Consider the following 27,240-nt stretch of genomic DNA (forward strand, 5'->3'; position numbering starts at 1 on the left):
TTAATCTTTGAGCTTTAGAAAAATTAATACATAATGAGAATATTGCTTACATTCACAAGTATAAAAATAAGATGCTTCCTTTAAAGGCATATAAATCAGTTTCTAATAAACTTATTTAATATTGGGCTTTATTTCTTTTGTTTACTGACCAGAGAGTACCACATAACTTAAAAGTAATTTATTGGAATTCAGTTAGATCACAAAATGTGATAATGATCTGAGCCAATCTATAACAAACATTCCCCCAATTCAACAGAAAATGTCATCCAACATACCATATAAAGCTACATCCACTTCAAAAATGTTTCTAATTATATTATTCCAATTGTCTTTTTCTGTTCATTTCATTTTTCATCACAGAAAATTTAAATGATTTGGTTTATCTTTTTCTGAGTTTTTGAAACATGTTGTAATAAAGAAATAAAACACTATTTGATATGCTTTAAAATAATATGTCATCTAATTAGAGATAAAGTTATCTCAGCTGGGTTCTATCAGTACCAATAAAAAGAGAAAAATCAATTTATAAATAAAATATAGAAAATTTCATAGATTTTCCTACTATTAAATTTCTAATTTAATGCCACTACTATAATGACAGCCACATTTACTACATGTGATTTAATTTTATCATTGGGGAGGGGGAATCTCATTAATTTAGAAACCATAAATAAAGATGGACATTGCAATTATATAATTAAAACCTTCCTCACTTGTTTTATTTTCACGCTGAACACAATTACAAAATTAAAGCCATGTAAATAATTACAGTGAAGCTACAGCAACTCACCAAACAATAGGAAACTAGGAATTAGAAGAAGATCAACTGGAGATTCATCTGGTTATAGTGTGTATCAATAGTTTATTCCTTTTTATTGTGGTACATATGTACCAAATTTGTTTAATCACTTACCTGTTGAAGGACAGCGGTTTGTTTTCTGTTTCTAGCAATTATAAATAACTATTATCAAATCAGGCACTAAAAAAGTGTACAGAAAGATTATTTAGTAATAGTATAATTAACATTATCATCAAATACCTCCTGTTATTTAAGAAAATCTTTATACTTCAATCAGAGATCACTACATGCACTTTAATAAGCCTTTTGAAGTATGACTTTTTAAATCTTTTCTTAGGTTCAGGGGTACATGTGCAGATTTGTTATATAAGTAAATTGCATGTCACAGGGGTTGGTGTATAGATTATTTCATCACGCAGGTAATAGTCAAAATATTCAATAGGTAGTTTTTTCAATAACCTCCTTCTGCTCATCCTCCATTCTCTGGTAGGCCCTGGTGTCTGTTATTCCCTTCTTTGTGTCCATGTGAACTCATTGTGTAGCTCCCACTTATAATTGGGAACATGCTGTGTTTGGTTTTTCTGTCCCTGAATTAGTTCACTTAGGATAATGACCTCCAGCTCCATTCATGTTACTGCAAAAGACGTGATCTCATTCCTTTTTATGGCTGCATAGTATTCTGTCATGTATATGTATCATATTTTCTTTATCTAGTCTACTGTTGGTGGGCATTTAGGTTCACTCCATGTCTTTGCTATTGTAAATAGTGCTGTGATGAACATATGAATGCATGTGCCTTTATAGTAGAACAATTTATATTCCTTTGGATATACACCCAATAATGAGATTGCTGGGTTGAATGGTAATTCTGTTTTGAGTTCTTTGAGAAATCGCCGCACTACTATCCACAGTGGCAGAACTAATTTACATTCCTATGAGTAGTGTATAAGCATTCCCTTCCTCCCACAACCTTGCCTTGCCAGCATCTGTTATTTTTTGACTTTTTAACAGTAAGCATTCCTACTGTTGTGAGATGGTATCTCATTGTGGTTTTGATTTGTATTCCTCTAATGATTAATGATGTTCAGCATTTTTTTTTATGTTTGTTAACTGCATTTATGTCTTCTTTTGAAAAGTGGTTGTTCATGTCCTTTGCCCACTTTTTAATGGTGTGGTTTGTCTTTTCTTTGTTGATTCATTTAAGTTCCGTATAGATTCTGGATATTAGACCTTTGTCAGATGCATAGTTTGTGAATATATTTTCCCGTTCTGTAGGTTATCTGTTTACTCTGTTGATATTTACTTTTGTTGTGCAGAAGCTCGTCAGTTTAATTAGGTCCCACTTGTCAAGTTTTGTTTTTGTTGCAATTGCTTTTGGCATCTTCATAATGAAATCTTTGCCAGGTCTTATATCCAGAATGATATTTCTTAGGTTATCTCCCCAGGTTTTTATAGTTTTAGTTTCTACATTTAAGTCTTTAATTCACCTTGAGTTGATTTTTGCATATGGTGTAAGGAAAGTGTCCAGTTTCAATCTTCTGCCTATGGCTAGCCATATGGTACCATTTATTAAATAAGGAGTTCTTTTCTTATTGCTTGTTTTTGTGGGCATTGTAAAAGATCAGATGGTTGTAAGTGTGTGGCATTATTTCTGGGCTCTCTATTCTGTTACATTGGTCTATGTATCTGTTTTTGTAGCAATACCATGCTATTTGGTTACTATAGCCTTGTATTATAGTTTGAATTTGGGTAACATGATGCCTTCAGCTTTGTTCTTTTGTTCTTTGTTCATGATCTTTGTTCAATTGCCTTGGCCATTCAAGCTCTATTTTGGTTGCATATGATTTTAAAATAGTTTTTTTTTTTCTAATTATGCGAAGAATGTCATTGGTAGTTTGACAGGAATAGGATTGAATCTGTAGATTGCTTGGGGAAGTATGGCCATTTTAACAATATTGATCCTTCCTATTTTGTGTCAACTCAGATTTCTTTGAAAAGTGTTTTGTAACTCTTGTTGTAAAGATATTTCACATCGCTGGTTAGCTGTATTCCTAGGTATTTTATTCTTTTTGTGGATACTGGAAATGTGATTGCATTCTTGATTCAGCTGTCAGCTTGGATGTTGTCAGTGTATAAAAGTGCTACTGATTTTTGTACATTTATTTTGTGTCCTGAAACTTTGCTGAATTCGTTCATCAGATAAGGGAGCTTTTGGGCCAAGCCCATGAGGTTTTCTAGGTAAAGAATCATATTGTCTGCATATAGTTTGACTTCCTCTCTCCCTATTAGGATGTCTTTTATTTCTTTCTCTTGTGAAGTATGGCTAATTTTCTTATACTTAAACCTATTCTCCATTTTAAAGTTTTCTGAATTTTCTATCCCCATGTCTCCCTGATTTGTCCCAATAAAGGTTCCTTCACTTGAGTAACAAGGTCTATTTGTTTTTCTTTTGATAAGTTCATTTTGTGGCAATAATCCTTGTGACCAAATTTTGCTCAGTCAATTAGATGTGCTGTTCAATCTACTTCAGTTGTTGGGATGACCCTAAGCAATAAATCAGTCATTTTTCAATGCATATTTTTCATTAAATAAACGTGGCTTTAAAATATTAAAAATAAGTTCACCAATGTGAAATATAGACTTGCATCATTGTGTTAAAAGTTTTAATTGAACATTTGAATACAGGGTTGTATTTAAGATTTTCTAGAGAATAAAGCCTAAATTTCATCAAAACATAATTATTGTAACTGGTTCAATAGATTATTCTTAGGCTAACATATATGTGTAAATTCATTAAAATAATAATTGTTTGCAAGTTAATATTCAAAGTTATCTCATTGGGCTCCCTAGGTGACGATGTGCTAATTGCTCCTGGAATTGGCCACTTGTGTTTTTTCAAATAGAGGTAAGTGGTAAATCTGGACACAGTTAAGCAATTATGCTAAGTAAGAGAGAGAATGCTGTCTGAAATTCTAGCCAATAATTATCCATTAATCATATCCAATATTATTTTTTCTATGAATGGTAAAAAATGAACCGCCTAAATTCTCCCAATTTAAAAATATCAGTGGCATTTTGTTTCATTCCGGCAAGGGGAATAACATCTGAAACTTCTTGGCTTCTCACAAAATAGTGTTTTTAATAAATCGATGGCGCCATGGATCATGGTCTTTCAAAGGTCATGCTGGTCCAGGAAGATAGTAGGAAGCTCAGTCACAGGTCGGATGATATAACTGGGTAACAGCGATTCAGAGGAGCACCAGAAAATGGCACTTGTGCTTTGACTTTCTGAAGTGTTTGTAAAACGGCCTGTTTGACCCAGACAGAGCTTTACTATCACAGGAAAGGGATTTTGGAGTCCCTGATGAGTGCAGCAACCTCACCCCAAACTTCTGAACACATCTTGGAGCCCAGAGCAGTCATTCGCGACCTAAATTACTAAGTCAAGATTCAAGCTCTACAGTAGCAAAGGTCCTGTGAGGTACGCTTGGCTGGAAGAAAGCTAGGTTACTGGCTGTGCGCAGAAGGCGCCGGCCCCGCGAACTGCTGGGAAGTTCAGGTTTCCTCCAGGAGCAGCACCAAGGAGACAAAGGATCATGCAAAATAGGATAGCTTATGCTGGCTCCAAGAAGCTGCAGCCGGGTTTTTGCCCCTGGGCCCTCTGATAATCACCGCGGGGACTTGGGGCAGGAGCAGGCTATTGGAATGATGGCAGACGGTTTAAAAATTCCTTACTTGGTGATCCCTGAGCAGTGGTCTTGTAGAGTCACCACAGAGCTGGAGATTGGCAGCTGGCTCCACCATTAATGTACTCTCTTAAATCTCGATTACTTGACGCGGATAATGGGAGAATGAAGTTACCTACCTCATTTGTTGTGGCTGCTGTGAGGTTTAAGAGTTAACATGTAGCAGCATGAGGATTAAGAGTTAACATGTAGCCAGGTAGCAAGCTTAAAAAAAAAAAAAAAGAAAGAAAAGAAAAGAAAAGGAAGGAAGGAAGGAAGAAAAGGTAGTGGTTATTGTTGGAGGCCCCGCACCTGTGAGTGGTGTCGCCCCAGAACTCTGTCAAAATCTCCTGAATCTTGAGAAGCCAAGCCTTTTTTCTCTTCTATTGGACTGCTTCCTCTGGTACGACTTTGTAGGGGCCGCCGGGAATTGAGTGCACCTGCTAAGGTCATGAGAAAAGATGAGCCTCTTTGGAATGACAAATTTGCCCCCAGAAGACCGCCACTGCTGCATCTACCCAGGCAGTATATATCTAGCACTTCACATGTAATCATGTTGAATTTAGTTTTTGGTAACACTTGTCCGTGGCTAACTACCTGGTTCTGCGGAGCGTTAGAGCCTGGTCTCTCAAAAGCCCTCACCCCGAAGGCCAGAAGTGAAGTATTTCCCGACTGCCACGGCCCTGAAACGGAGCACTACAGAGCTCACAGAGGAGAGTGGAGAACGGAAGAAAGACACTGTTTCCTGAGTTGCCTGGATAGGATTGTTTATGACGTAGCCACAAGCCTCTTCTGTTACAGCAGGCTGAGATCTTGCCACCTCAGGATTATGCTGGCACTTGCACTTAGCCTCCTTCCGGCATATACGCACAGAGCAACACAAAAAGGACACTCCCTCCCGTCCTGAGTTTGGAAATGATGTTTTGTGATGAGAGTCTAGTCCTGGTGGCTCACTCCCCGCTGCCTGTTGCTCACCAGCACGGAAAACTCTCTTTCATTCATAAATAATTGCCTTGCACATTACTGTAGAAGAAAAATAGTTAACAAATTCCTTTGTTTTGCTTGGGAAGTTACCAAATTTGGTTAGTAATTGCCTGCCTGATCAAAAGCCATTTCCTTCGTGGTTAACCAAACATCAACTTGACTCTGGCCCGTTTTAAATATCACCAAAAGTGAATAGCCCCAATTACGACAGGAAACACATTTCCCGACATTAAACGAGGAACAGAAACAGATTTGTCATGTTTCAAAATGCACGTAGTTCTATGGATGGGCTCACATGCTGTTCTTATTTGCAACCTTCTCTCCCTAAACACACACACAGGAGCGCGAAGACACAAACACATTCTTCTTTCAGGGGGTGTAGAAGGATTCTTGGAAAATCCTGTCTCTGAGTTATCTTCAAAAATGGCTGAAACTCATTACCGTGACATTTTTTAGCTTAAAAATCAAGATAAAGTAAAGGGGAAAGTAAAAAATAAAATAATAAAATAAAATAAAATAAAATGTAATCATTATTTTACTTTTCTTGAGAGAAGGGAAAATATTTGCCAGGAAAAATACTTTAGAGAGACTGTAGTCCTCTTCAGACATTTAAAACTTTCACATGAAATAGTAAAATAAAATAAAATAAAATAAAAAATAATCCCTTGGGTTTAGGTGTGGTTGACTGTGAGTTGGAAATCTCGGGAACACCGGAATGCATTTATAAACCCATCAGAAATATCACCCTCACTATTTGGCATTCAATGTTGATAAGAAATGTGTGGTTCTCCTTGACCTCTGGTTTTTCAGGCAGGGTTATAACAGGCATTATCTGCTTCAGGGGTTTTATTTGGGGAATTCCCTGGGTCCTTCCTAGTTATCCATGACACTGTGGTGTGGTAGCCCAATGAGGGGTTTAGCTGGGATTTCCTGCATTACTTGAAAGGTATGGTACCCTCTGCAATGGAGAAAATAAATTTAAAAGCTATAGAATTCATGCAGTTAAACCACACTAATCTGGAACCTGTCTTCTCTTCTCTGAGAGCCTCTTCACTAGAGGATAAAATAAGCATTGATTTTTCAAGGACCTATGGATCACTTATTGCTAGTAAAGTCTTCTGGCTTAGGGCCTTAAGCCCCTTTCGATTCTCTCTGAGTTACCCTGGAGAAATAAACCAAGTAAAAATCAAACATGTTCTATTTTGCAGCAGAAAAGTGTGTCAGCCAAGGCATTTCTGGAATTCGCTGTGCATTAAATTGTGTGTGTGTGTGTGTGTGTGTGTGTGTGTGTGTGTTGGATCTTTCCTTTCAGAGGCGTAAAGTTTTGTTTATGTGGCGCTTGTGGACTGAGAGAGGGATCCTGGCCACTGAGAGCCTCTACACTGCCTGGGAATCACTGCCTGAGGCTGAATGGGTCCCTTAGTGGATGACTCCAGAGCTGAGCCCCTTGGGTGGAGCTTCTGAGCTGCTGTTGTTGATTGAGGATTGAAAAGCGTTTTCCAACTGCAAGTGCTCCTGCTGGGCATGGAAATGAGCTGACTAGACTTGTAAAGTCAATCCACTTCTGGTTCAAAGGCATTTTTCTCCAAGTGCATTATCCTGTAGCTCAGAGCAGGATGCAACCAGGTATGGTTACAACAGGGAGGCTGAGGTAGGATGCGTGGTGCCTGCAGCCTTGAAGCTCTGAAAGCTGAAATCACAGACTGTCTTTGTGACTTCATGGCCAACCTTGAGTAAAAGCATGTCTTCTGTGGGAGAAGTTGCTGGAGTCCAACCCCGGAAGTAGCAAGTACCTCTCCCACAGCTGAGGGCCAGAACACCACGTTCTCTTGTGCTCTGGCTCTAGTCCACTCTTCTCTGGGCTCTTGAGAAGAGCGGCTGCAGGCATATGCAGAGTGAATGAGCTCTGACTGAGACTTGACTTCAGAATCACTGGGCTGGCCTGGCCTCTTGACACAGCAACACACTGCTTCTTGCCTTCCAGGTAAATACCTCTGCCTTACTGACCGTGTTATAGGTTTTAGGGGGACATTGGCACAGGGATTCTCCTCAGCCTCTGCCTCTCCTGTTAACTATCACTAACCAAGTCCCTAACATTAGGAAAGTCCAAGTGATAATTGTCAGTTTCATCTTTCATCAGCTGGGGTTTTGTGACAGAGATCTTGCCATCACTACCTCTAGGGGGACTGAAAGTAGAATGTTAGTGCTCCTTAAAATTCATGAAGGCTAGACTTGTCCAGTAGGTTGAGACTATGCTGTAATACCCAAAGAATCCAGCAATAGTCCCTCTCCTAGGTAGCAATGTTGCCAGAAGGCTCCCAGGCACAGGATACTATGCATTAGGGCTCACAGATCTTGTTTAGAGAGCTAGGGAGCAAGGTGGAGGGATGAGAGTGCCTCCTGGAAGGTGAGGACTGAAGCCAACATGGTAGCCACTGAGCTGAGTGGCAGGTGTCTAACACTGAAAAGTGGCCCTAGCCAAGGGCTCTAAGCAGTGGTACTTTCTACCGAGGCTCTTCCCCAAGGAGCTCTAGATCACAGAGGCAGAAGGATTATTGGATCCTCTTTGCACTCACTTGATTTCAGGAGGAGGTCTGAAGTCCCAAAGCATGGGCATTGGGGTGAGAGAGGGAACATCAAAGTGTGCCAAAAGAAATTGTTTTATTTTACTTATTCCTGATTTTCCTCACCAGAGCTTGAGTTCATATACTGCATTGTAACACAAACACACAAGCACGCATACCACACACACATGCCCCTTCAAACTAGAGAAGGCAGACTACAGAAAGCACCTGGCTATGAAAGGCATGTCAGGGAGTTTGCTGTAGGGTGGTATGGTTGCTTTGCTTCAGTTATCCCCATGGATACCTTATTGTCTTCTGTGATTTCTCTTTTGTATTTTTTTAAAATTTGTCTTTATTTCTTAATTATTAAAGCCTTCGCTTTTGCCCCTTGGAGCATAGATCAGGATTTACTAACTCTACAAACATTTATTTCATGAAGGAGCAGTTTTTTGTCTAGTAATGTTAATGTGGGGACCCTGGGAAGGGAGACAGTTTATGAAAGAAGGCATAGATTGGCTTCAAGCACAGGCAGTATAAGTGTTTGCCTATATTTGGTGTTTTGATAGACTTAGGGAAAATCCCTCAGCCTACTACCAAATACTTCTGACTGTCAGTACATCTGTGGTTGTTAGGCATTGAAAAGCCCTGATTAAATACAGATAATTATGAGAATATGGAAAGAAGCCTTTAGTACCTTATTCACATGCCCTAGGAATGATGGGGTAGGGTGCCAAGGTAAGAAGAGGAAAATACATTGTAAATAACCAGGAGTAATTAAATAGTGAAAAGATTAGCATGAGATTTGGTGGGCCCAATGGAGTTCAGGATGATTTATTTCTTAACAGAAGGATCTGCTTCTGTTGGGCTCATGGCTGCCCAAATTAGGCAGAGCCAGATAATGACTCACTGATCTGAGGACTGCATGGTGAGAAAGCGTGTGTAGGGGAAGAGGGTGTAAAGCAAGCATTTTTCTGGTTTTAGGAAGATAAAATCATTCTTCATAAACAGTATTTTTCTTTTCAAAACTTCATTGATGCAATAAACTTGGCATATCCTCGTTCAAGTGATCTGAGCCAGTGATATTTTGCTACATGTCTGAATTATCTATTTTAAAATATCACACTGGCACCTGCAGTCATTTTTCAAATCCTAGCCCACTTTCTTTGGGGCTGATGCACATAGCATATTTGGAGGTAACTCTGACTCTCATCCTCATTTTTAAAAAGGCAGCATGAGGCCAGCAGCAGTTCAAGTCTGTAATCCCAGCACTTTGGAAGGTCAAGGCAGGAGGATCACCCTAGGTCAGGAGTTCAAGACCAGCCTGGCCAACATGGTGAAACCCTGTCTTTACTAAAAATATGAAAATTAGTCGGGCGTGGTGACATGTGCCTGTAATCCCAGCTACTTAGGAGGCTGAGGCAGCAGAATCACCTGAACCCGGGAGGCAGAGGTTGCAGTGAGCCGAGATCATGCCATTGCACTCCAGCCTGGGCAACAGAGTGAGACTCTGTCTCTGTCTCAAAAAAAAAAAAAAAAGGCAGCATGAAAAAAAAAAAAAAGAGAGAGAAAAGGAAACAGGAAAGAGGAAACATGGGGGTGGAGTAAGTAAAAGAAATGTATAAGACATAATACCCAAGTATACCCAAGTTAAAATGACCTAACCTAAAATTCACATACCACAAACTCAACCCATGAAAAAATATGATGTCCAGCAATCCTGATTGAGCCTTCAGTTAATATATGACTATGCAAGTTCCAATGGAGCACCAGAGAGGAGAGGTAACATAGAAAAGGACTGGGTTTGACTCTAGTTTGGTGTTGTTGTTGTGTGTGTGTGTGTGTTTCTTTAATTTTGTTTGTTATGCTTTGTAGAGACAGGATCTTCTATGTTGCTCAGGATGGTCTCAAACTCCTGGACTCAAGCTATCCTTTTCCCTCAGCCTCCCAAAGCACTGGGATTACAAGTGTGAACCCATATACCTGGCCTTAAGTTCAATGTTTTAATGGAGAGTGTTTGAGGACTAAAAGAGAAAGGATGTATTTACAATTATTTATTATTTTCACTGCTTCAGGAAGTCAAAGGCAGCTGAAAGGTGACCATACAATGCCTCTTCTGGCAATTACTAGAATCACTATAGGGTAGTTAACATTTGGACTTTCAAAAAGGTTTTATCTTTTTCATTTATTCATTTATCCTGCTCAAAATTAGCCAACTACAAAACTGTCCCCATAATTCTGGTGACAAATTTCCTAGGAAATTTTTAAAAATTCTATCGACCTTAAGTTATTAATCCAGTGAAGAAATAAGAAAATGTAGTTGTATGCTTTCGATATACTTCTGTTAGAATGAGAAATACAATGAACTGAAGCCTAATGTTGTAATTATTATCATAGGAAGGCCTTCACCATTTGATAGCAATATGAACACACGATTAAATTCAACAGAATACATTTTCCGGTAGCTAAAGTTTTTGCAAGCATAAGCATTTCGCTTCCAGTCCTCCCCATGAGAAGAACACAGTGAACACAGATAAGAATTTGTATCTCTACTTTTTCTTCCCCTACTCTACCGAGGAGCAAGAGTAACAAAGTTTGACGCGCATGACTCAATGACTAGATGAATAAAAGCACAGTCTTCTTGAGAGATTATATTGAATTAAGCCAACCAGAAGTTGAGGGATTCAGTGTGAGAATTACTTCAATATTGAATAGGCTACGTCGCTCAATTTCCTGAAGTAAGAACACACCTATGAGTTAGGGTCTTGTCATTAACATATTTTATCTAATCATATAAGAAAATACACTTGCATTGCATTGACAAATACCAAAGATATATTTCCAAGGATAAAATTGATAAAAACAGGTCATGTATTCTAGAAGACATGTTTCCTATGGATTTTTGAAATTCAAATGCAATCTTCTGGTTTAATTGACTAATTTTATTTATTAAAATAGTATTTGAATTTCTTTAAGAATGTTGGCTTCCCTAAAGACTTTCAACCTTTTGAATCTGCTTTAGGATTTAACCAAAAGTTAGTGGTTCCAATGTTGATCCCAAAGTTTTCCTCTTCGAGTGTTTTGCCTCAAAGAATTCATAGCTGTATAGTTGATAGAAAGATTAGCACATTCTTGAAATTAACTCCCATCATCTCTTTAATTTTGAAAACATCTGTGAGTGCTTATTATGTTCCAGGCTTTGTCCTAAGCGGTTTGCATGTTTTTTTCTTTTTTTACTAAACCCTCAGATATATACACACACTTACAGAAACATACTGTATGATAAAAGTGTTAGAAATAATAGCTTTAAATGGTTAAAACAAAGAACTGAATGCAAAAAAAAAAAAAAAAAAAAAAAGACTTGTGTAAGGTCATTCAGATAGAAAGTAGAGTCAGAATTTGAATCAGGTCAGTCTGAATCCAAAGTCTGTCTTCTTATATGGTGTACTGCTTGAGCCTTATTCCTATTTATTATCATAGCCTGAGGAATTCATGTAGAAAGTAAAATTTAGTCAATAGCATATAATTTTCCTATTCTCATAACCAGTAGTATTGACAAAGGAGAAAGAAGAGGAAAGGAAGAAAGAAAACAAGAAAAAGAAGGTGATCTTCCAAATTTTTATCAAGATGAGTGTATTTGTCAAGATTCTTTTGTCTACAAGTAATGGAAACCCAGCTGAAGCTCACTTAAGCAAACAAAGATAATTTTTTTCTTCATGTAACTTAGTTAGCGCAGGCAAAGTTGAATTCAGGTACTCAAATGATGTTGCGGGGAAGCTGATTACATTTCCTGACTCTGCTTTCATTAGAGTGTTCATTAGAGTGTTCATTCAAAGGAGGTCTTTCCCAAATAATGGCAAAAAAAAAAAAAAAGGCCATGAGTAGCTTATTTCAGATTCATGTTCTACAAGCTTGGAACTATGCCAAAATATCTTAATCACGGGGAGTGGACAATTCAAAACCAACATTTTACTGTAAGGATTTTCCTATTATCAAACTTAAAAAACATATTCTGCTTTCTATTGTGGGCACCTGTGGGTCTCAGAAATCTCCACATGCTTTGCTGCCCCTCCATTGTTGAAGAGTCTCTTATAAAGGTTTATGGGTGTTCATGGATGAAATATAGAGTTGCCCCAAAGATACTTCCAGGTGTGGAGAATGAATTGCTGGCATTAGTATATGCGCCTCAGGCCCCCAATACCTGACAACCCAGTGCTTCAGCAGCTGACCAGATTGCAAAGTTAGTTATGAGATAATGCAATATTTTCCCCCTCAGATATGAGTTAACAGGAACTAACTATACTTTAGTCTAGTACATACAAGGGAGAGCTTAGCTACATATCTCCCAGTGATGTCAACAGATATATACAGAAATGGGAATGGAAAAAGTTCAGATTAAAAAATAAAAAATTCTGGATGACTAAATTACATGCATGTAATAAATATTAAGAAAGAAGTTTCTTCTGAGAAAGAAACTTACACCCAAGATATGCTATTTTCTCGATTTCAAAATATCACATCATATGTTAGGTAGTCTAAAATACTAGCACAGACATTGCAACAAACATCTTTTGCCTTATTTTTACAAAAATCTATTTAAAAAAAAGATACCAAGCAAAGTTGTCCCTTTCTATACAAGGTAATGTCCTGCCTTTTAACAATAAAGTGAGCTAACGTTAAAGGCAAGAAAATGCGTGTATTAGGAGATACTAACACAAATATTACATGGTAAATTGCACTCCAAAATTAACAAATAAACTCGACTTTTCTGTTTTTGAGTTGTGTATTTTAGCTAAGAGCATGCAATAAATAAAATATAGATAGATAGATAGATAGATAGATAGATAGATAGATAGATAGATAGACAGACAGATAGATTGATAGATAGATACATAGATAGATAATAGATAGATATATCTTCTGAGTAAGAGGAAATGAACACTCTCCCCCCACTTTAATGGGTGCAAAAAGAAACAAATGCTCTTAAGAGATGTGGCAAAGATCACATGCAGATGTGGCTGTTTTCCAGCCCAAGTTCCCTATAGGAAAGTGGCCTTGCCCTGTGAGGTTCACTTTGCCTGTCTAGGATAGGAACAGTGTCTTTCTCAGTTCTGCATGGTGAGCAGTGGATAACTAATGATTGAGCCAAACCCTTCAGCGGCATCCAAGCTGTAACTAACCCTTGGCCATACTGAGATTTTTGGAGTGTTTAAAGTCATACCCAGTTGCCTGAAGATCTCCTCCCTATGGCTGAATATCCCCCTGCCACCACCACTACCACTGCCATCACAGTGGCAGGGCACATTTGTACCTAAGTAGCTGAAATTAAAAGGACACACAGGTCTTTTACTCCCAGATTCCAGTATTGGCATATATTATAAGTTATTTCAAGTTGCATCTTATTTTAAATGAACTTGGATCGGCTTTACATGCCCTTTTTACCAATGTGTCAGAGGTGAATAATATAATTTTTCTGGAAAAATGCAAATGCCATTAGTTAAGATGCAACCTGCAAAAGAATCCAGGGGCACTTGATTTCTTATTTCTGATGAAAAGTATGTGACCAAGTCATCTGCACACAGGCAGATATCTCATATCTGCACACATAAACGTGTTCTTCGGACGTCATAGACAAGTCTCTTCCCCCCCCCCAAAAAAAAAAAAAGAAAAAAGAAAAAGAAACTTGTATATTCAGTTTAAGGAAAAGTAAAATCCAGCCCAAGAATATATTCCAGGAGACACTGGAATCAATCACTTAATCCAAACATTTTGAGTTATGCACATTCTTGGGAGCAAAGGCCCTTTTGTTGCCCTGCTGGTGGCCCTGGAGTTTTTAGACTATGTTTGCTGATTAAGTCCTGTGAGAAAAAAACAAAGGCTATGTATAGGAATATTGGGCTCTAGCAGAGGCAGGGCTTGAAGATCCAAGTTTTCGCTGATGCTTGACAGTGGCAACTGGAAGACTCCTGCCTATCCTCACTTCACTACCAGAAGAGAGAGGATAAACTGGCACAACTGCTGCTCACCTAGTTTGAGACTCCACCTGCACAGCCAACTGGCCCCAAAAGCTTGTGCTCCTTTCTGTTTCCCAGTGCCTTCACTGGAGAGCAAAAGACCCTGATACATCTCTCTGGATCTGCTTAAAGTGGCCCCTCGTGGGCAATTATTTCGCATGTCTTTGAGTTTTATGATTTAATATAAAATCGTAACCTGTGTCTCCCTTTTCTCCTCTCTACCTCCCTATCTATAGCTTTTTTTCCAACAAGCCCCTAAACCCCCCTCCCTGTTAGACTATGAAGTGTCACTCACTGTGTTTTTTATGCTTCCAATAGTTTCCAAAACAAACAGTGGAGGCAGTGACCGGCTGGGTATTCACTGGATGCAACAGTAACTCCCAATCCCAGCAACCTGAGCCGCCATTGGCGGCAGGTCTGCTCCCTAAAAGGCGGGCACTTGCCAATTTCTGTGCTCTGCCAGGTCCTGGAATCGGGGATTTGAGGACTAATGGTCTGCACATGTCCACTGGGAGGAAGGGAGACTAGACTTTGAAGGACATATATACTAGTTTGATCTTCCTCTCCTTTTCTTTCGTCTATTCAAACAAAAACTATATATGTATATATAAAAATTACACACACACACACACATACACATACACATACACATACACATACACACAAAATTGATTTATTTGAATACAGATCCAGAAATTGTTTTTCAGATTTGGGTTTTGGGTTTTGGGTTTGGTTTTTTGTTTTTCCTGCTTTCCCTCCTTCCTTTACCCTCTGTGCCCTCCGCCTGTGTCTCCCCCTCCCTCCCTAACCCAGTTCAGGTTGAAACTTTGCTGCAAAGAATCCCTTCACCCCCTCCAGGGATGGCTCTGAGCTCTCGGGCGCGTGCCTTCTCCGTGGAAGCCTTGGTGGGGAGACCCAGCAAAAGAAAATTCCAGGACCCAATACAGGAGGAGCAGCCTGAGCTGCAGGAGAAAAAGGGCGGAGAGGAAGAGGAGGAGAGAAGGAGCAGCGCTGCAGGGAAGAGCGAGCCGCTTGGTAAGTACTCCCATTGCCCTGAGCCGGTTGCCTGAGCTTACTGGTTCCGCATCTCTCCGCCTGGCTCGCGTCCCGACGCAGCCAGAGCCACATTAGGAGCCGCGGGACACCTCGACCACCTGGTGAAGGGGAAGTTTCAGCGCCTCCGAATCCTTCCCGGAATACAGCAGTTTCTTTGCGGTAAAGGGGAGGGTCCCTACATGATTGTGAAGTGAGTCTCTCCTACATCCTCCTCCTACCTTCGCGGGAAGCTCTCAGAGCCAGCGGGTGGCTGTTGTATCCCGGGATGGGAAGCAGGGCGAGTTCCCAAATCCCGAGGGCATCCAGTCTCGGTTACCAACGTCTCCAAGAGAGTGAGGATTGGCAAATCTGACGAAAAAAAAAAAAAAAAAAAAAAAAAGGCGGGCGGGTGGGGGGTGGTAGCGGGGCTGCACCTTTCACGGCCCCTCTTTCTCCATTAAGCGGACGCAGAGGGTGTTATGCGGAGCTAGGGGAATCTGTCGCCAAAGTTCCTAGGGAAGGTACAAGGCCTGTCTGCTCCAGCGAGAAGTGGGCATGTGAACTGTGACGCTGTCTTAAACCCTGAGCGCGTTTCTGTGTCCAGCAGAAAAACAACCTAAGACAGAGTCCTCAACAACTGCTTCCTCTGGCTGCGGCAGCGACAGCGGCGATGGCAACAGCTCTGAAAGTCTGGAAGAGAAAGATATTCAAATGGAGCTTCAAGGATCTGAACTGTGGAAGAGATTCCATGACATCGGGACTGAGATGATCATTACTAAAGCGGGCAGGTTCGGTTGTGCCCAAGCTGTTCACACGGGTCGCACACATTAGGCACTTAATTTACCGCTCTGGTAAGATGAGGAGTCTCCAGTTTCATGCTCTGGTACTCCTCTGTTCCTTTTCCCCAACTCCCTGACATACAGTAGAAAGCCATAGCCCCTCAATTGATAGGGCTCAGACTTACCTGGCCCCATGTAAGTGGCTCATTCTTCCTTTCCTGTACACTATGACTCCAATAACTCACTTCCCCGTCTCCTGCCTGTGTAGTATAAGACAAAAATCAGACTTTGGTCTTAGACTGTGGCCAGACCTCTCAGTTAAGGCCTCTAAGATAACCATGGACAATATTCCATGTCACAGTTCCTCGCGCCCGCCAGACCTGGCCCAGGTTATTTTGAGGTGAGCCATTCCCATAGCCACCTTTTGGCATGGGACAGCCACTTCACTGCAGCTGGTTATTTTGTGAGTCTTACAAATTTCAGCCTTCCACAAATCTGCTTCACAGGAAGTACCCTTGAAAAGGAGGTTGGGACACAGCTTTTTCTCTCATACTTTCTCTTCTATAGCTTTTTATTATGGTTGGGGAGGGACATGAACAAAGCCTTGTGATAATAATATTCTGCTCCACTTAGAAATTCCATACTTGTTCAGTCAAGTATACAACCAACCATCTTTTCTCATTTGCAAATGCTATTCCTTGCTATTTTGAAATGGGAAGGGTATTGTGAATCCCTTCACTTTTTACTGGAGTCAGCATTTGTCCAGAGCCACTCCCTCTTCCAAACATTTCTAAAAGCTCTTGGGTCAGTCCTTATTTTCTTTCTTACAGGCGGATGTTCCCCTCTGTTCGGGTCAAAGTGAAAGGGTTGGATCCAGGGAAGCAGTACTATGTGGCCATCGATGTGGTGCCAGTGGATTCCAAACGCTATAGGTAATGGGCCCCATAGGATGGTACTCCATGCCCAGGCTAGGGCCAGGGATTTGAACCTTCAGACCTGCAACCTAACAGCGCAACTTTGAAAACGCTAGCATGGGGAGTGGTGGTGAGCGATTGCTCTCCTGTGGGCTTTGGGAGTTGAATTTTCTTTTTCAAACTGGGTTTCCCAGTGAAAGACGAGAAAGCTTCTTCCTCTCTTCTGCCCCCATCCCCTCTTGGAATGCAGTGAATTTAGGGCACTAATCAGAGCTTCAAATGTACCCCAAGCTTCTCCCTACCCACTGCTCTGGCCTTGGTTGTGTAAACTGCAGAGGGTGTGGGCTCTGGTGGCCAGAAGGGAAGGGGATTGAAGGAATTGTGGGAGAAATCCCCAGGCTCCATGGGAGCCTGGGTTTCTGGGGACACACTGGGCTCTGAGCTGTGCTGCTTTGGCAGCAGGAGCCCAGAAGGATGATCAATTTGCCACTCAAGGTCAGTCAAGCAGTTCCTGTGTCTAGGCCTGTCTTTTGGTCCATCTTTAATCTTTCCCCTGAAGCAATGTCTGGGTCTTAGAGAGTACAAGTATCATTTTCCCTTTATTTAAGTCCTCAACCTACAGCAGGCTGAAAGTGGCCCAATTGTTCTAAAGCCAAAAAGCCCTTGTGGGATACATCCCAGACACACCAGCTTGCCAACACTTTGACTCGGGGGCTTGGGGTCTAGTTCACGGTTGGAGGGGTGGGGAGGTGACAGCTGTTTACACTAGGGCTGTGAGCATTTGACACAGAGGCGGGTCCCTGGTCCTCCAAGGAGACAGCCCACCTCAAAACCAGAGCTAGCTTTGAAAGCAAGGAGAAGGCTCAGCTCAGAGGACTGCTGGGGCTGCAGTATGAAAACAGCAGAAAAAGCTGTTTGCTTCTCAAGTTGCAGCTGGCATGGGAATAGGCGCAAAACTGGGAAGTTGAGATTGGAAATAGTGTGAAAATCGGCCAGAGGCTGTGCAGGACTGTGTTCCTAAGAGTTTTCTTGATGTGAAGCCTTATTGGCAAAAGGGCTTCCACGAGGACAGGTGACAGTAGGCTAGACAGAAATACTTGTCAGCCCTCCACTTCTTCCCAGACTCTTCACACCCAAAGCTAGTGGATTTTTCCGTTGTCTCTGTGAGATAAAATGGGTTAGATCAATTTCTGTGGCGTTTTCTGTGAGAAAATACAAACCAGACTTAGAAATCTCATGACATTTTACTTGCCCTGCACTTCATTGCATTTTGATGACATATGCTTATTTACAGTTTATTTTTTGCCCCTGAATGCTTGTTAGAAATTAAGTTGAATCTTCTGCTTACTTGCCCTTGAGATCACTGGGCTAATCTGGAGCAAAATCCTCAGGAACAGAACACAACAGCTCCCAGCTTTGGCCTGCTGCACCTAGTGCCACAGCATGTGTTTTTTCAGGTATGTGTATCACAGCTCACAGTGGATGGTAGCCGGGAATACGGATCATCTGTGCATCATTCCTAGATTCTATGTTCACCCGGACTCACCCTGCTCAGGAGAGACCTGGATGCGGCAGATCATCAGCTTTGATCGCATGAAACTCACCAACAATGAGATGGATGACAAAGGCCATGTACGTGAGCAAAATCCTTTACCCTGAGTAGGGAGGTGCCAAGGCTCCTGCCCACTGGCCACCCTGGAGAGGCCAAGGAAGCTTTTTGCAGATGTACATGTTGTGTTTTTTAGGAACTGTCCAAGCCCTGCACCTGTAAGTAAAGTAGCCAACCTAGGGCTCCTGAAACGTTTGTTTGGCATCTGAGAGTGCTGGCAACTGGGGATGGCGAATATAGGGAGTTTGAGGACAGAAAGAGACCTGTTTAAGCCAGAATGCCTGGTCTGGGAGAGTAGGATGGAACCATTCAGGGAGTTCTCAGGCACCATAGCCTCCTGGGCAATCACTGTGATCTCTGATTGCCTTCCTATAGTCCACGCAGTTGGATGGGCACCCAGTGTATTGTATGGTGTGGTGGAAGGATACAAGTGGGGGAATGTCAGACTGCAGCCTGGAAACCTCCCCACCAACCAACCCTCATAGGTACTATTGATCTTGCACATTGTAACTAGGTGCATCCCTGCTTCTGCCCTCCCCAGTCTGGCACTGTGCCGGCTACAAAAGGAAAGACGGAAGCTCCCAAGATTAGGAGGTAGGGTATGCCAGAAGGTTACCCACCATGTCCAAGCCCATCAGTTACTGCCATGAGAACCTGTAGCAGGCTAGCAGATCGCAGTGCCACTTCCACACCAGATGGTCGCCAATGTTTGAAGCAGGAAAAGGCCTCAATCTGGAAATGGAATCACTGCTGACAGGTGCCGCTGAGGTGCCTTTCTCTGGAAATGTTTTTAGCTCGGAGCGCATCCCTCGGAGTGCCTCTGTTGGAGGCCAAATGGCATAACAAAATAGTTACCTAAGCCTCATCATTGCCTTTTAGTGTGCACGTGGTGGAGGTGGTCAGGAGAGAGAACTAGGGTTGGGGACTGGAAGCCAGTTTTTCTAACAGCATTGGTCATTTCTCCTCCAGATTATTCTGCAATCCATGCATAAGTACAAACCCCGAGTGCACGTGATAGAGCAAGACAGCAGTGTTGACTTGTCCCAGCTTCAGTCCTTGCCCACTGAAGGGGTTAAAACATTCTCCTTTAAAGAAACTGAGTTCACCACAGTAACGGCTTACCAAAACCAACAGGTAAAGCTGGTCATGTCTCAGGCAAATGGAAATGGCTCCAGAGGGACCTTGGGATAGAGGCTAACTGCAATCAGTTGCATTTTCCACAATTCTAAATAAAAATCATAGTTTTATTGAATTGTCATCCATGCAAGTTTGATAATGAATTGTGTAAATCTTATGTGAGAAGGCAACTCCAGAATGTAATTTATAAAAGTAATGATTTATAAATAGGAGCTAACCATTCTAAATATGACTTGCAATATGGTTACATTTATTTAAATTGTCATATTACATGTTGCAACATCTTTTCTGGTGGTTGTAACCACTATAAGCAACGGTGACAGTGTTCTCACTGAAAGCAATGATATTATCTTTCTCTCTCTATTGAATCCATAGATTACGAAACTAAAAATAGAAAGAAATCCTTTTGCTAAAGGATTTAGAGATACTGGAAGAAACAGGTAAGCAGCATAGCAATGACATCTAATATTGATGTAGCTAGCTATTTTCACAAGTTTTTATTTTTATTTTTATTTTTTTTTTCTGAGATGGAGTCTTACTCTGCTGTCCAGGCTGGAGTGCAATGGCGCGATCTTGGCTCACTGCAACCTCCGCCTCCAGGGTTCAAGTGATTCACTTGCCTCAGCCTCCCAAGTAGCTGGGATTACAGGCGTGAGCCACCACGCCCGGCTCCCCACAAGTTTTAAGGATAAGAAAACTGGCTCAGAGACTCAAACACTCTAAATTTTGTAATTAGTAGGTGGTAGAAAAGGAACCCAGATGTTTTGTGTCTAAAACATTACTTCCTCCCACTCCTTTGCTACTCAGTATTAAGATCTTGCTTATTTTAGAATTCTAGGTTTAACTGAATTTTATTCAGAAGTCTAGCTGTATAAAAGAGAAATATTTAAAATAGTTACATCTAAAAGACATAGCCAAATAACTCAAAATCATTATGTTCAGAAATTGCATTCTGGGGATGCTGAAAGTTGACTCTCTTTTTTAGGGGTGTATTGGATGGGCTTTTAGAGACCTACCCATGGAGGCCTTCTTTCACTCTCGATTTTAAAACGTTTGGCGCAGACACACAAAGTAAGAAAACTTGGAACATTTGTTTTATTTTTACATATTAATTAAATAACAACATCCAGAACACTTGTACCAAATACTATACAAAGGGATATGTACATGCAAGAAAATGTGTACTTACAGGTAAGTGGGTGTACCTCTGCCTGAATGATGAGGTAAGAGGCATAAAGGGAGAGAAGCTGGCATAAAGGAAGAGAATAGAAATGTGGTAATTGTGGACTTATTGAGATATGTTAGTAAGTTATCTTACACCCTGTGATTTTCAGATTTCATCTGGATTCTTCAGCCTCTCACTATCTCACGTTCTTTAGGATATGCCTGTGGTGCATTTGTAGCCTGATTTGCAGATATGTTACTATTGAAATGAATAGTTTATCTTTTATGAGGACCTTTCAGTACACGTTAAAATAACTTTCATTAAATTCATCACTTAGCTCTAATTTTCCTCTTTTTTGTCCATGGGGAAAGTAAATGTTAAAAATAATACTAAGTCTTCACAATTTAATTGCCACAAGCATTTAAAAATATTTGCAAGATATTTATTCTCAGATGGTACATTACATGACAAAGTAATAACAATTAAATAATGCAGACTTTCTGGTGGAAGAATACCTTAATTTGCTCTGATAGTTAATAATAAACAGAATAATTTTTACTTGAAAATGACATGGATTTTTTTTATCCCTTTATCTTTACTCCATCGGAGTTGCTTGACTTTGACCATTAATTCAAGGTTACAACTACCAAGCAAAATCAACATTATAGTTAGGTTGAGTTTTACATGATGCCATAACGACTAACTGAAAAGGGAAGAAGTGAAGTCTAATCATTTGGTGAAATATTTCACTGGATGATTGTCTCGATATGGTTTAGGGAATCGCATGAAAAATATATAAACACTTATTTTACAGTGTCGATTTAACCAGTAGCATCTAGGAAGCATACTTTTAAAATATCCAAGTCGAAACAAATGCGCATTAATAAAGAAAAAGTTAAAGATGATCATGAAATGTTAAAGTACACAGTTTTCTTAATTATTTAAGATATCCAAAATGCTCTCAAATTGCAAATGAGTTACTAGTTTCTTAAATAACTTTTAAATGCTTTATTATAAAATATATTTGCAATCTTGTTGATGAAGGTTTAGGATATGTCTACATACACAAAAATAGTTAAGAAAACAGCAACACTAAAAAAAGAAACAACTTGGTCAAATCCAGCCAATAACCAATTGTTTGAATTCAGACATTTACAAAAATAAGGTTTAGAGTTTCCTGGACCTTGTAATTATCCCTAGTTTTAGTAGAGCTAGGCAAACATAAAAGATCACCAAACATCATTGATATGAATACTTACATTCATCTTTATGTTTCTTAACTTGCAAAATTGTTTCCAACTCTTAAGATACAATGCAGTATGGAAATTGCCCCATTCATTGTTTTGTATTAGAAAAAAAGCTAAGGCTTTTAAATATATTGCTTTCATTTATACAAGACTATTTTCATGTACACTGATTTTTTAATCAGTGGTCAGAGGAATTTTTTAAATCATTATAACTTTGGTCAGAGGAATTTTTAAAATCAGTATACCTTTGGTCAGAAGAATTTAAAAAATCAGTGTACATGAAATCTATGCATTCTATCTATAAATTAAATCTACATAATCCAAAACAACCAATCAATTTGTTCATCTTAAGTACTTATTTTAGTAATTTTTTAAGATTACTAAAAATTATTTATTATGTAAATATTTTAATTTTTAAAATAATAAAACTAGTTTGTGTTGGTAAGATATAATTGACTCCGAGTCATAATTGGATTTCTTTGTAATTCTTTGGACAAATGTGATTCAAGTGCCTAGCACAATATTTGAGCAAATGAATGCTTAATACATGATACATAGTAGTAGTGCTAAAAGTAATAGTGGTAGTAGTATAGATCAGTGGTCCCCAATCTTTTTGGTACCAGGGGCCAAGACAATTTTTCCATGAACAGTGGGAGTTGGGAGGCGATGGTTTCAGAATGAAACTGTTCCACCTCAGATCATCAGGCATTACATTATCATTAAAGAGCACTCAACCTAGATCCCTCACATGCACAGTTCACAATAGAGTGTGCGCTCCTATGAGAATCTAATGCTGCCACTGATCTGACAGGAGGCAGAGCTCAGGCAGTAAGGTAATGCTCACTGGCCTGCTGATCATCTCCTGCTGTCCAGCCAGATTCATAACAGGCCACAGACCTGTTCCAGTGGGTAGCCCAGGCATTAGGGATACCTGGTATAGATACTACATTGAACTTTGGTCAGAGGAATGAGCAGGTCCTGTCTCAAAGAAGCTAAAAGAACTGTGAACTCACAAGGAAAGTTAATCTAAGGATGAAGCAGGGATAGTGATGGGTATGATTACTAATATAGCAGGAACATCAAATGTCAAATTCATTATTCATTGACTGAATTGTCATTCACAGGTGGAAGCAGTGGCTCATCTCCAGTGACCTCTAGTGGAGGGGCCCCCTCTCCTTTGAACTTACTTTCTCCACCTTGCTTTTCACCTATGTTTCATTTACCTACAAGTTCCCTTGGAATGCCCTGTCCAGAGGCATACCTGCACAATGTCAACCTGCCTCTTTGCTGCAAGATTTGTCCAACTAATTTTTGGCAACAGCAACCTCTTGTTTTACCGGCTCCTGAAAGACTAGCAAGCAGCAACAGTTCTCAGTCTTTAGCCCCACTCATGATGGAAGTGCCTATGTTATCTTCCCTGGGGTTCACCAATTCAAAAAGTGGTTCATCTGAAGACTCCGGTGATCAGTATCTACAAGCACCTGATTCTACCAGTCAAATGTTGTATGGATTACAGGCACCTGGAAATATTTTGCTGCCAAACTCCATCACCCAAGAAGCACTTAGTTGCTCCTTTCATCCTTCCTATGGCTTTTATAGATACAATTTCTCTATGCCGTCTAGACTGATAAATGGTTCCAACCATCTTAAAGTGAATGACGACAGTCAAGTTTCTTTTAGAGAAGGCAAATGTAATCATATTCATTGGTATCCAGCAATTAACCATTACCTTTAGTAAAACAATAGCATTTCTAGAACAATTACATGAAAACAAATATTTTCTTTATTTGTAGCCAAAGAAATTTCAACAGTTATTGGTCTTGAAAAGCATCATTACAATAAGTATTTCTTTGTTATGCATTTAAAGATTTAAAGTGCCTTATCAATATTCACGAAGAGCTGTTTATAATATCAAGTGCAACGTATAGGAATCTCTGATTACAGTGGCCTTGAGCTTCAAAATGAGCTATGCAATAAATATTATTTGATGATACTCCACCACTGAAAATTGATGCTAAGCGATGGGATTTTCAATTATAGTGAAGCTAGTTCACCATGATAACTGCATTTTACACATTGACAATGACAAAAAGAAGATGGATGTAACTCATGCAAGCAGTGAAGCAATTTCAGTTTTAACAATGAAGATTGGCTTTAGTGTCATTATCTAGTAGTTGTAGAAAAAAATTTAATTATTTGTTTGCCTTATGCCTTTATACTTTGCTGTTGAAGAAACTGCTAATCTCAATTTAAGATACAAATAAGGACACAAACTTTCAAGTATTATATTTTATTTATCTTTGTAGCCTAAAGACCATTTGATCTAGAAGGAACACAAAGATCAAATGAAAAGTAAAACACTCTAATAAATTTGCTTTTATTTTCTTTTATTTTTGGATAAATCCTAGATAAAACTTGTTCACATATTCCTTTAACACATCTGGTATTTTACACAATATTAGAAAAACATATTATTATAGTTCTCTAAGAAGATAAAGACATTATGATTATAAGAGGGAAAATATATTTGAATCCATAAATATGAAAATATCATTATTCTGGTATGATTTAACTCCACTCTTGTATGTCAATCATAGTGAATTAAGCTAAACAAAAGTGGAATAATATTTGAGTTTATGAAGTTGAAAAGATTCCTTTCACCAGGCCCTAAATTTCTGAAAATAATTATGAGGTATAACCTATACATAGCCAGCATATCTTTAAGATGAATCAGATACTGAGTTTATGCTAGTAACTCTAGACATTTTATTAAGCCAAGCCCTTTAATATCACAATGGAATTACTTGACTTTTGACAAACTAAGCAAACTGCTAACTGATTTTTCTGATTTTTCCAACACATATAAAGAAGAGCATATCAATTATTTTGCTTAAAATGATTATTTCATCCCAAATATGCCTTATAAATGTGCCTTCCTATATATGTATTAAAACTATGTGCCATTCACTCCTGGGAGTAGGGATAGGATGCCACATGATTGCATTCAAATTAAGTATTCTAGTCAAGATGAAGTATTATTTGCGATCTAATGTAATTAGATACTGTTGCAAAAGTCTTTAAGGAATAAAATGTATACCACCCAGGTTTATTAAACCAGAAATTAAAATAAGAAAAGACATTTTATTTTTGACTACTCCCAAACAGGAAAGCTAAAGGCTGACTTTAATTAGTAAAATGGATTGTTACTTTTTAAGCAGAAACCCTTATATCAGATTATAAATGAAACATTCGGAGGTCTACATGGCAGAACCTCAGTAATTGGCAAGAAAAAGTATTTAACTGAAAAATCAAAGAAATATCTGGGTTACTTTTTAGTGACTATTTAAAAGAAGGGATTAATTTTGGAGCTTCTCCAGAATACATATACCCAATGCTGTATGTGTCAGATAATATGACTATATGTTACTCATATAAACTAGTAATATGTGATTACATTGGTAATGGTGATTAACATAAAGGGGCAAACGTTTAAATACAAGAAGGAAACATTTATGTTGTTACATTAAATAATATTCATAAATTGTCATTTTGAACTTTTAATTGAAGAAGTAAACAAGGAAAAACCTTCACAGATAATTAGACTTGGAAGAAACCTGAAGAGATTCAGTAAGCAATCCCCTGCTTCTGAGCAAGTGACTCATTTGCAGAAATCTTCTAACAGCTCTAATGCATGCACAGTAAATATTTAGTGTCTTCAACTATTTTCTGTTTAATAAATTCTTACTCCTCAATGGATGGTGCAAAACTCGAGTAACTGGGTAAATTGATGCTATGGTTATGAAATGAAAAACAAAATGATATGTAATTCTATCATTTTCACCTGCATCAACTTAACGTTAGACTTGCTTTAGAAATCTACAAAAATCCAAAGCCACTTTTGTTGGACTAAGTGTGTAATAGCCTATAAAAGTGACCAAATGATACTTAATAGACCCCAATATCTAACAATTAAAACCTCTATTTCCATCTGATTTGACCATATATATATGGGAACCACTTCTTTTTATATTCCTCCTTAATTCAGCTCACTAAATTTGTAAAATCTGATTCTTAACCTGACCTGGTTATATGACTTACCACAAATAAATATAGGGAAAGAAAGCATTTCATTAACTATAAAATTTGTACGTTGAGTCAGAAAATAAATGAATGGTACTTTACCCTTTCACAGTCCCCAGTCAAGCTCAGACCTGTAGTCAGATTCTCTGGTCAGGAAGGTATTATTTTATGGAACAATCAGTCAGCTGAAATAAGGACTTAAAGTATGAGCCTGGTTACAAAACACATATCTAAGTAGATAAATTCTCTATTCATTGTACTTTAAAGACCAATATATAGCTTTAGGTAATGTAATTTAGACATCAAACTCTAATGCCATTATTTCTTTTCACCATACAGAGGGGTTAAGCCCTCTGGAAATTACATTTTGAAGTATCATATATAACTACATAATTTTAGAGCCTCCAAACTCACATAATGTCATTGCTCCTATTCATTGTGCTTGAAAATGAGGAGTTTTATTTTCCTCAATCTATGAAGATAGATATTCATGGTATTTCACTGCTATTAAACATAGATTCTACATATACTCTGGGAATGGACATGACTTCATTCTTTTGTGAGGTTGAAGCATGTCTGTAGGATGAAAAGAGATGAACAGTTAAATCATCAAGTGATAATTCAGTGAACCATTCCATTATGGAAGACTTCCCTTTTATTCTCCTAATCATTTTTTATTATGCACCCTGGGGGGAAGCCATGGCTCACTTAAACCAGGTAATATGTATATTTAAGTATTGCTGGTATAATGCTGAACAAGAACATGACTGAAACAGATGTTTTGTATAAGTATTTAAAATATATTTTACAAAAAATAAAGTAAAAAAATATATTTTACAAAGGTCTACAAACATGCTAATGATGAAATTTAGATGCTTTAAGATAATCAAATTATGTGTATACAGTAGGGTAGTATGTGGTCATTATCTCTTTACTAAATCTCAGTAACAAATCTTTTCCTTATCTGAATATGCAGTTTGATAAATTCCGTATGTCACACTGTAACATGCGTGTGTATACACACACACATACACACATAGAATCAGTGGTGTTTTACTTTTGTTTTATTATTAAATAATTTACAGTGTGCTGCTTTTTCTCCCTCCCCTCCCCAATAAGAGATGCTACAAAGAACACCTAGTCATTACATACTTATACTATTAGATACTTCTGGGGAAAGGCAGATTTAAG

The 27,240-nt window shown here is 39.0% G+C and overlaps 1 protein-coding gene across 2 annotated transcripts; it reads left to right on the forward strand.

Moving 5' to 3' along the window:
* Positions 1-7,357: 7,357 nt before the first annotated feature.
* Positions 7,358-24,357, forward strand: TBX22 (T-box transcription factor 22). Of its 2 annotated transcripts, none has more exons than XM_077989493.1 (9): positions 7,358-7,492; positions 14,942-15,118; positions 15,723-15,906; positions 16,728-16,829; positions 18,269-18,443; positions 19,390-19,554; positions 19,933-19,997; positions 20,543-20,628; positions 23,094-24,357. In XM_077989493.1, exons 2-9 carry the CDS (start codon positions 14,944-14,946, stop codon positions 23,702-23,704), a joined length of 1,563 nt encoding a protein of 520 aa, XP_077845619.1. In that variant the 5' UTR covers positions 7,358-7,492; positions 14,942-14,943; the 3' UTR covers positions 23,705-24,357. The 2 variants fall into 2 exon arrangements, with proteins under 2 accessions (XP_077845619.1, XP_001102720.3); XM_001102720.5 differs by having other exon boundaries at positions 15,726-15,906.
* The last annotated feature ends 2,883 nt before the right edge of the window (positions 24,358-27,240 follow it).

The sequence above is a fragment of the Macaca mulatta genome, chromosome X (assembly GCF_049350105.2).
Source record: "Macaca mulatta isolate MMU2019108-1 chromosome X, T2T-MMU8v2.0, whole genome shotgun sequence".
NCBI lineage: Eukaryota > Metazoa > Chordata > Mammalia > Primates > Cercopithecidae > Macaca > Macaca mulatta.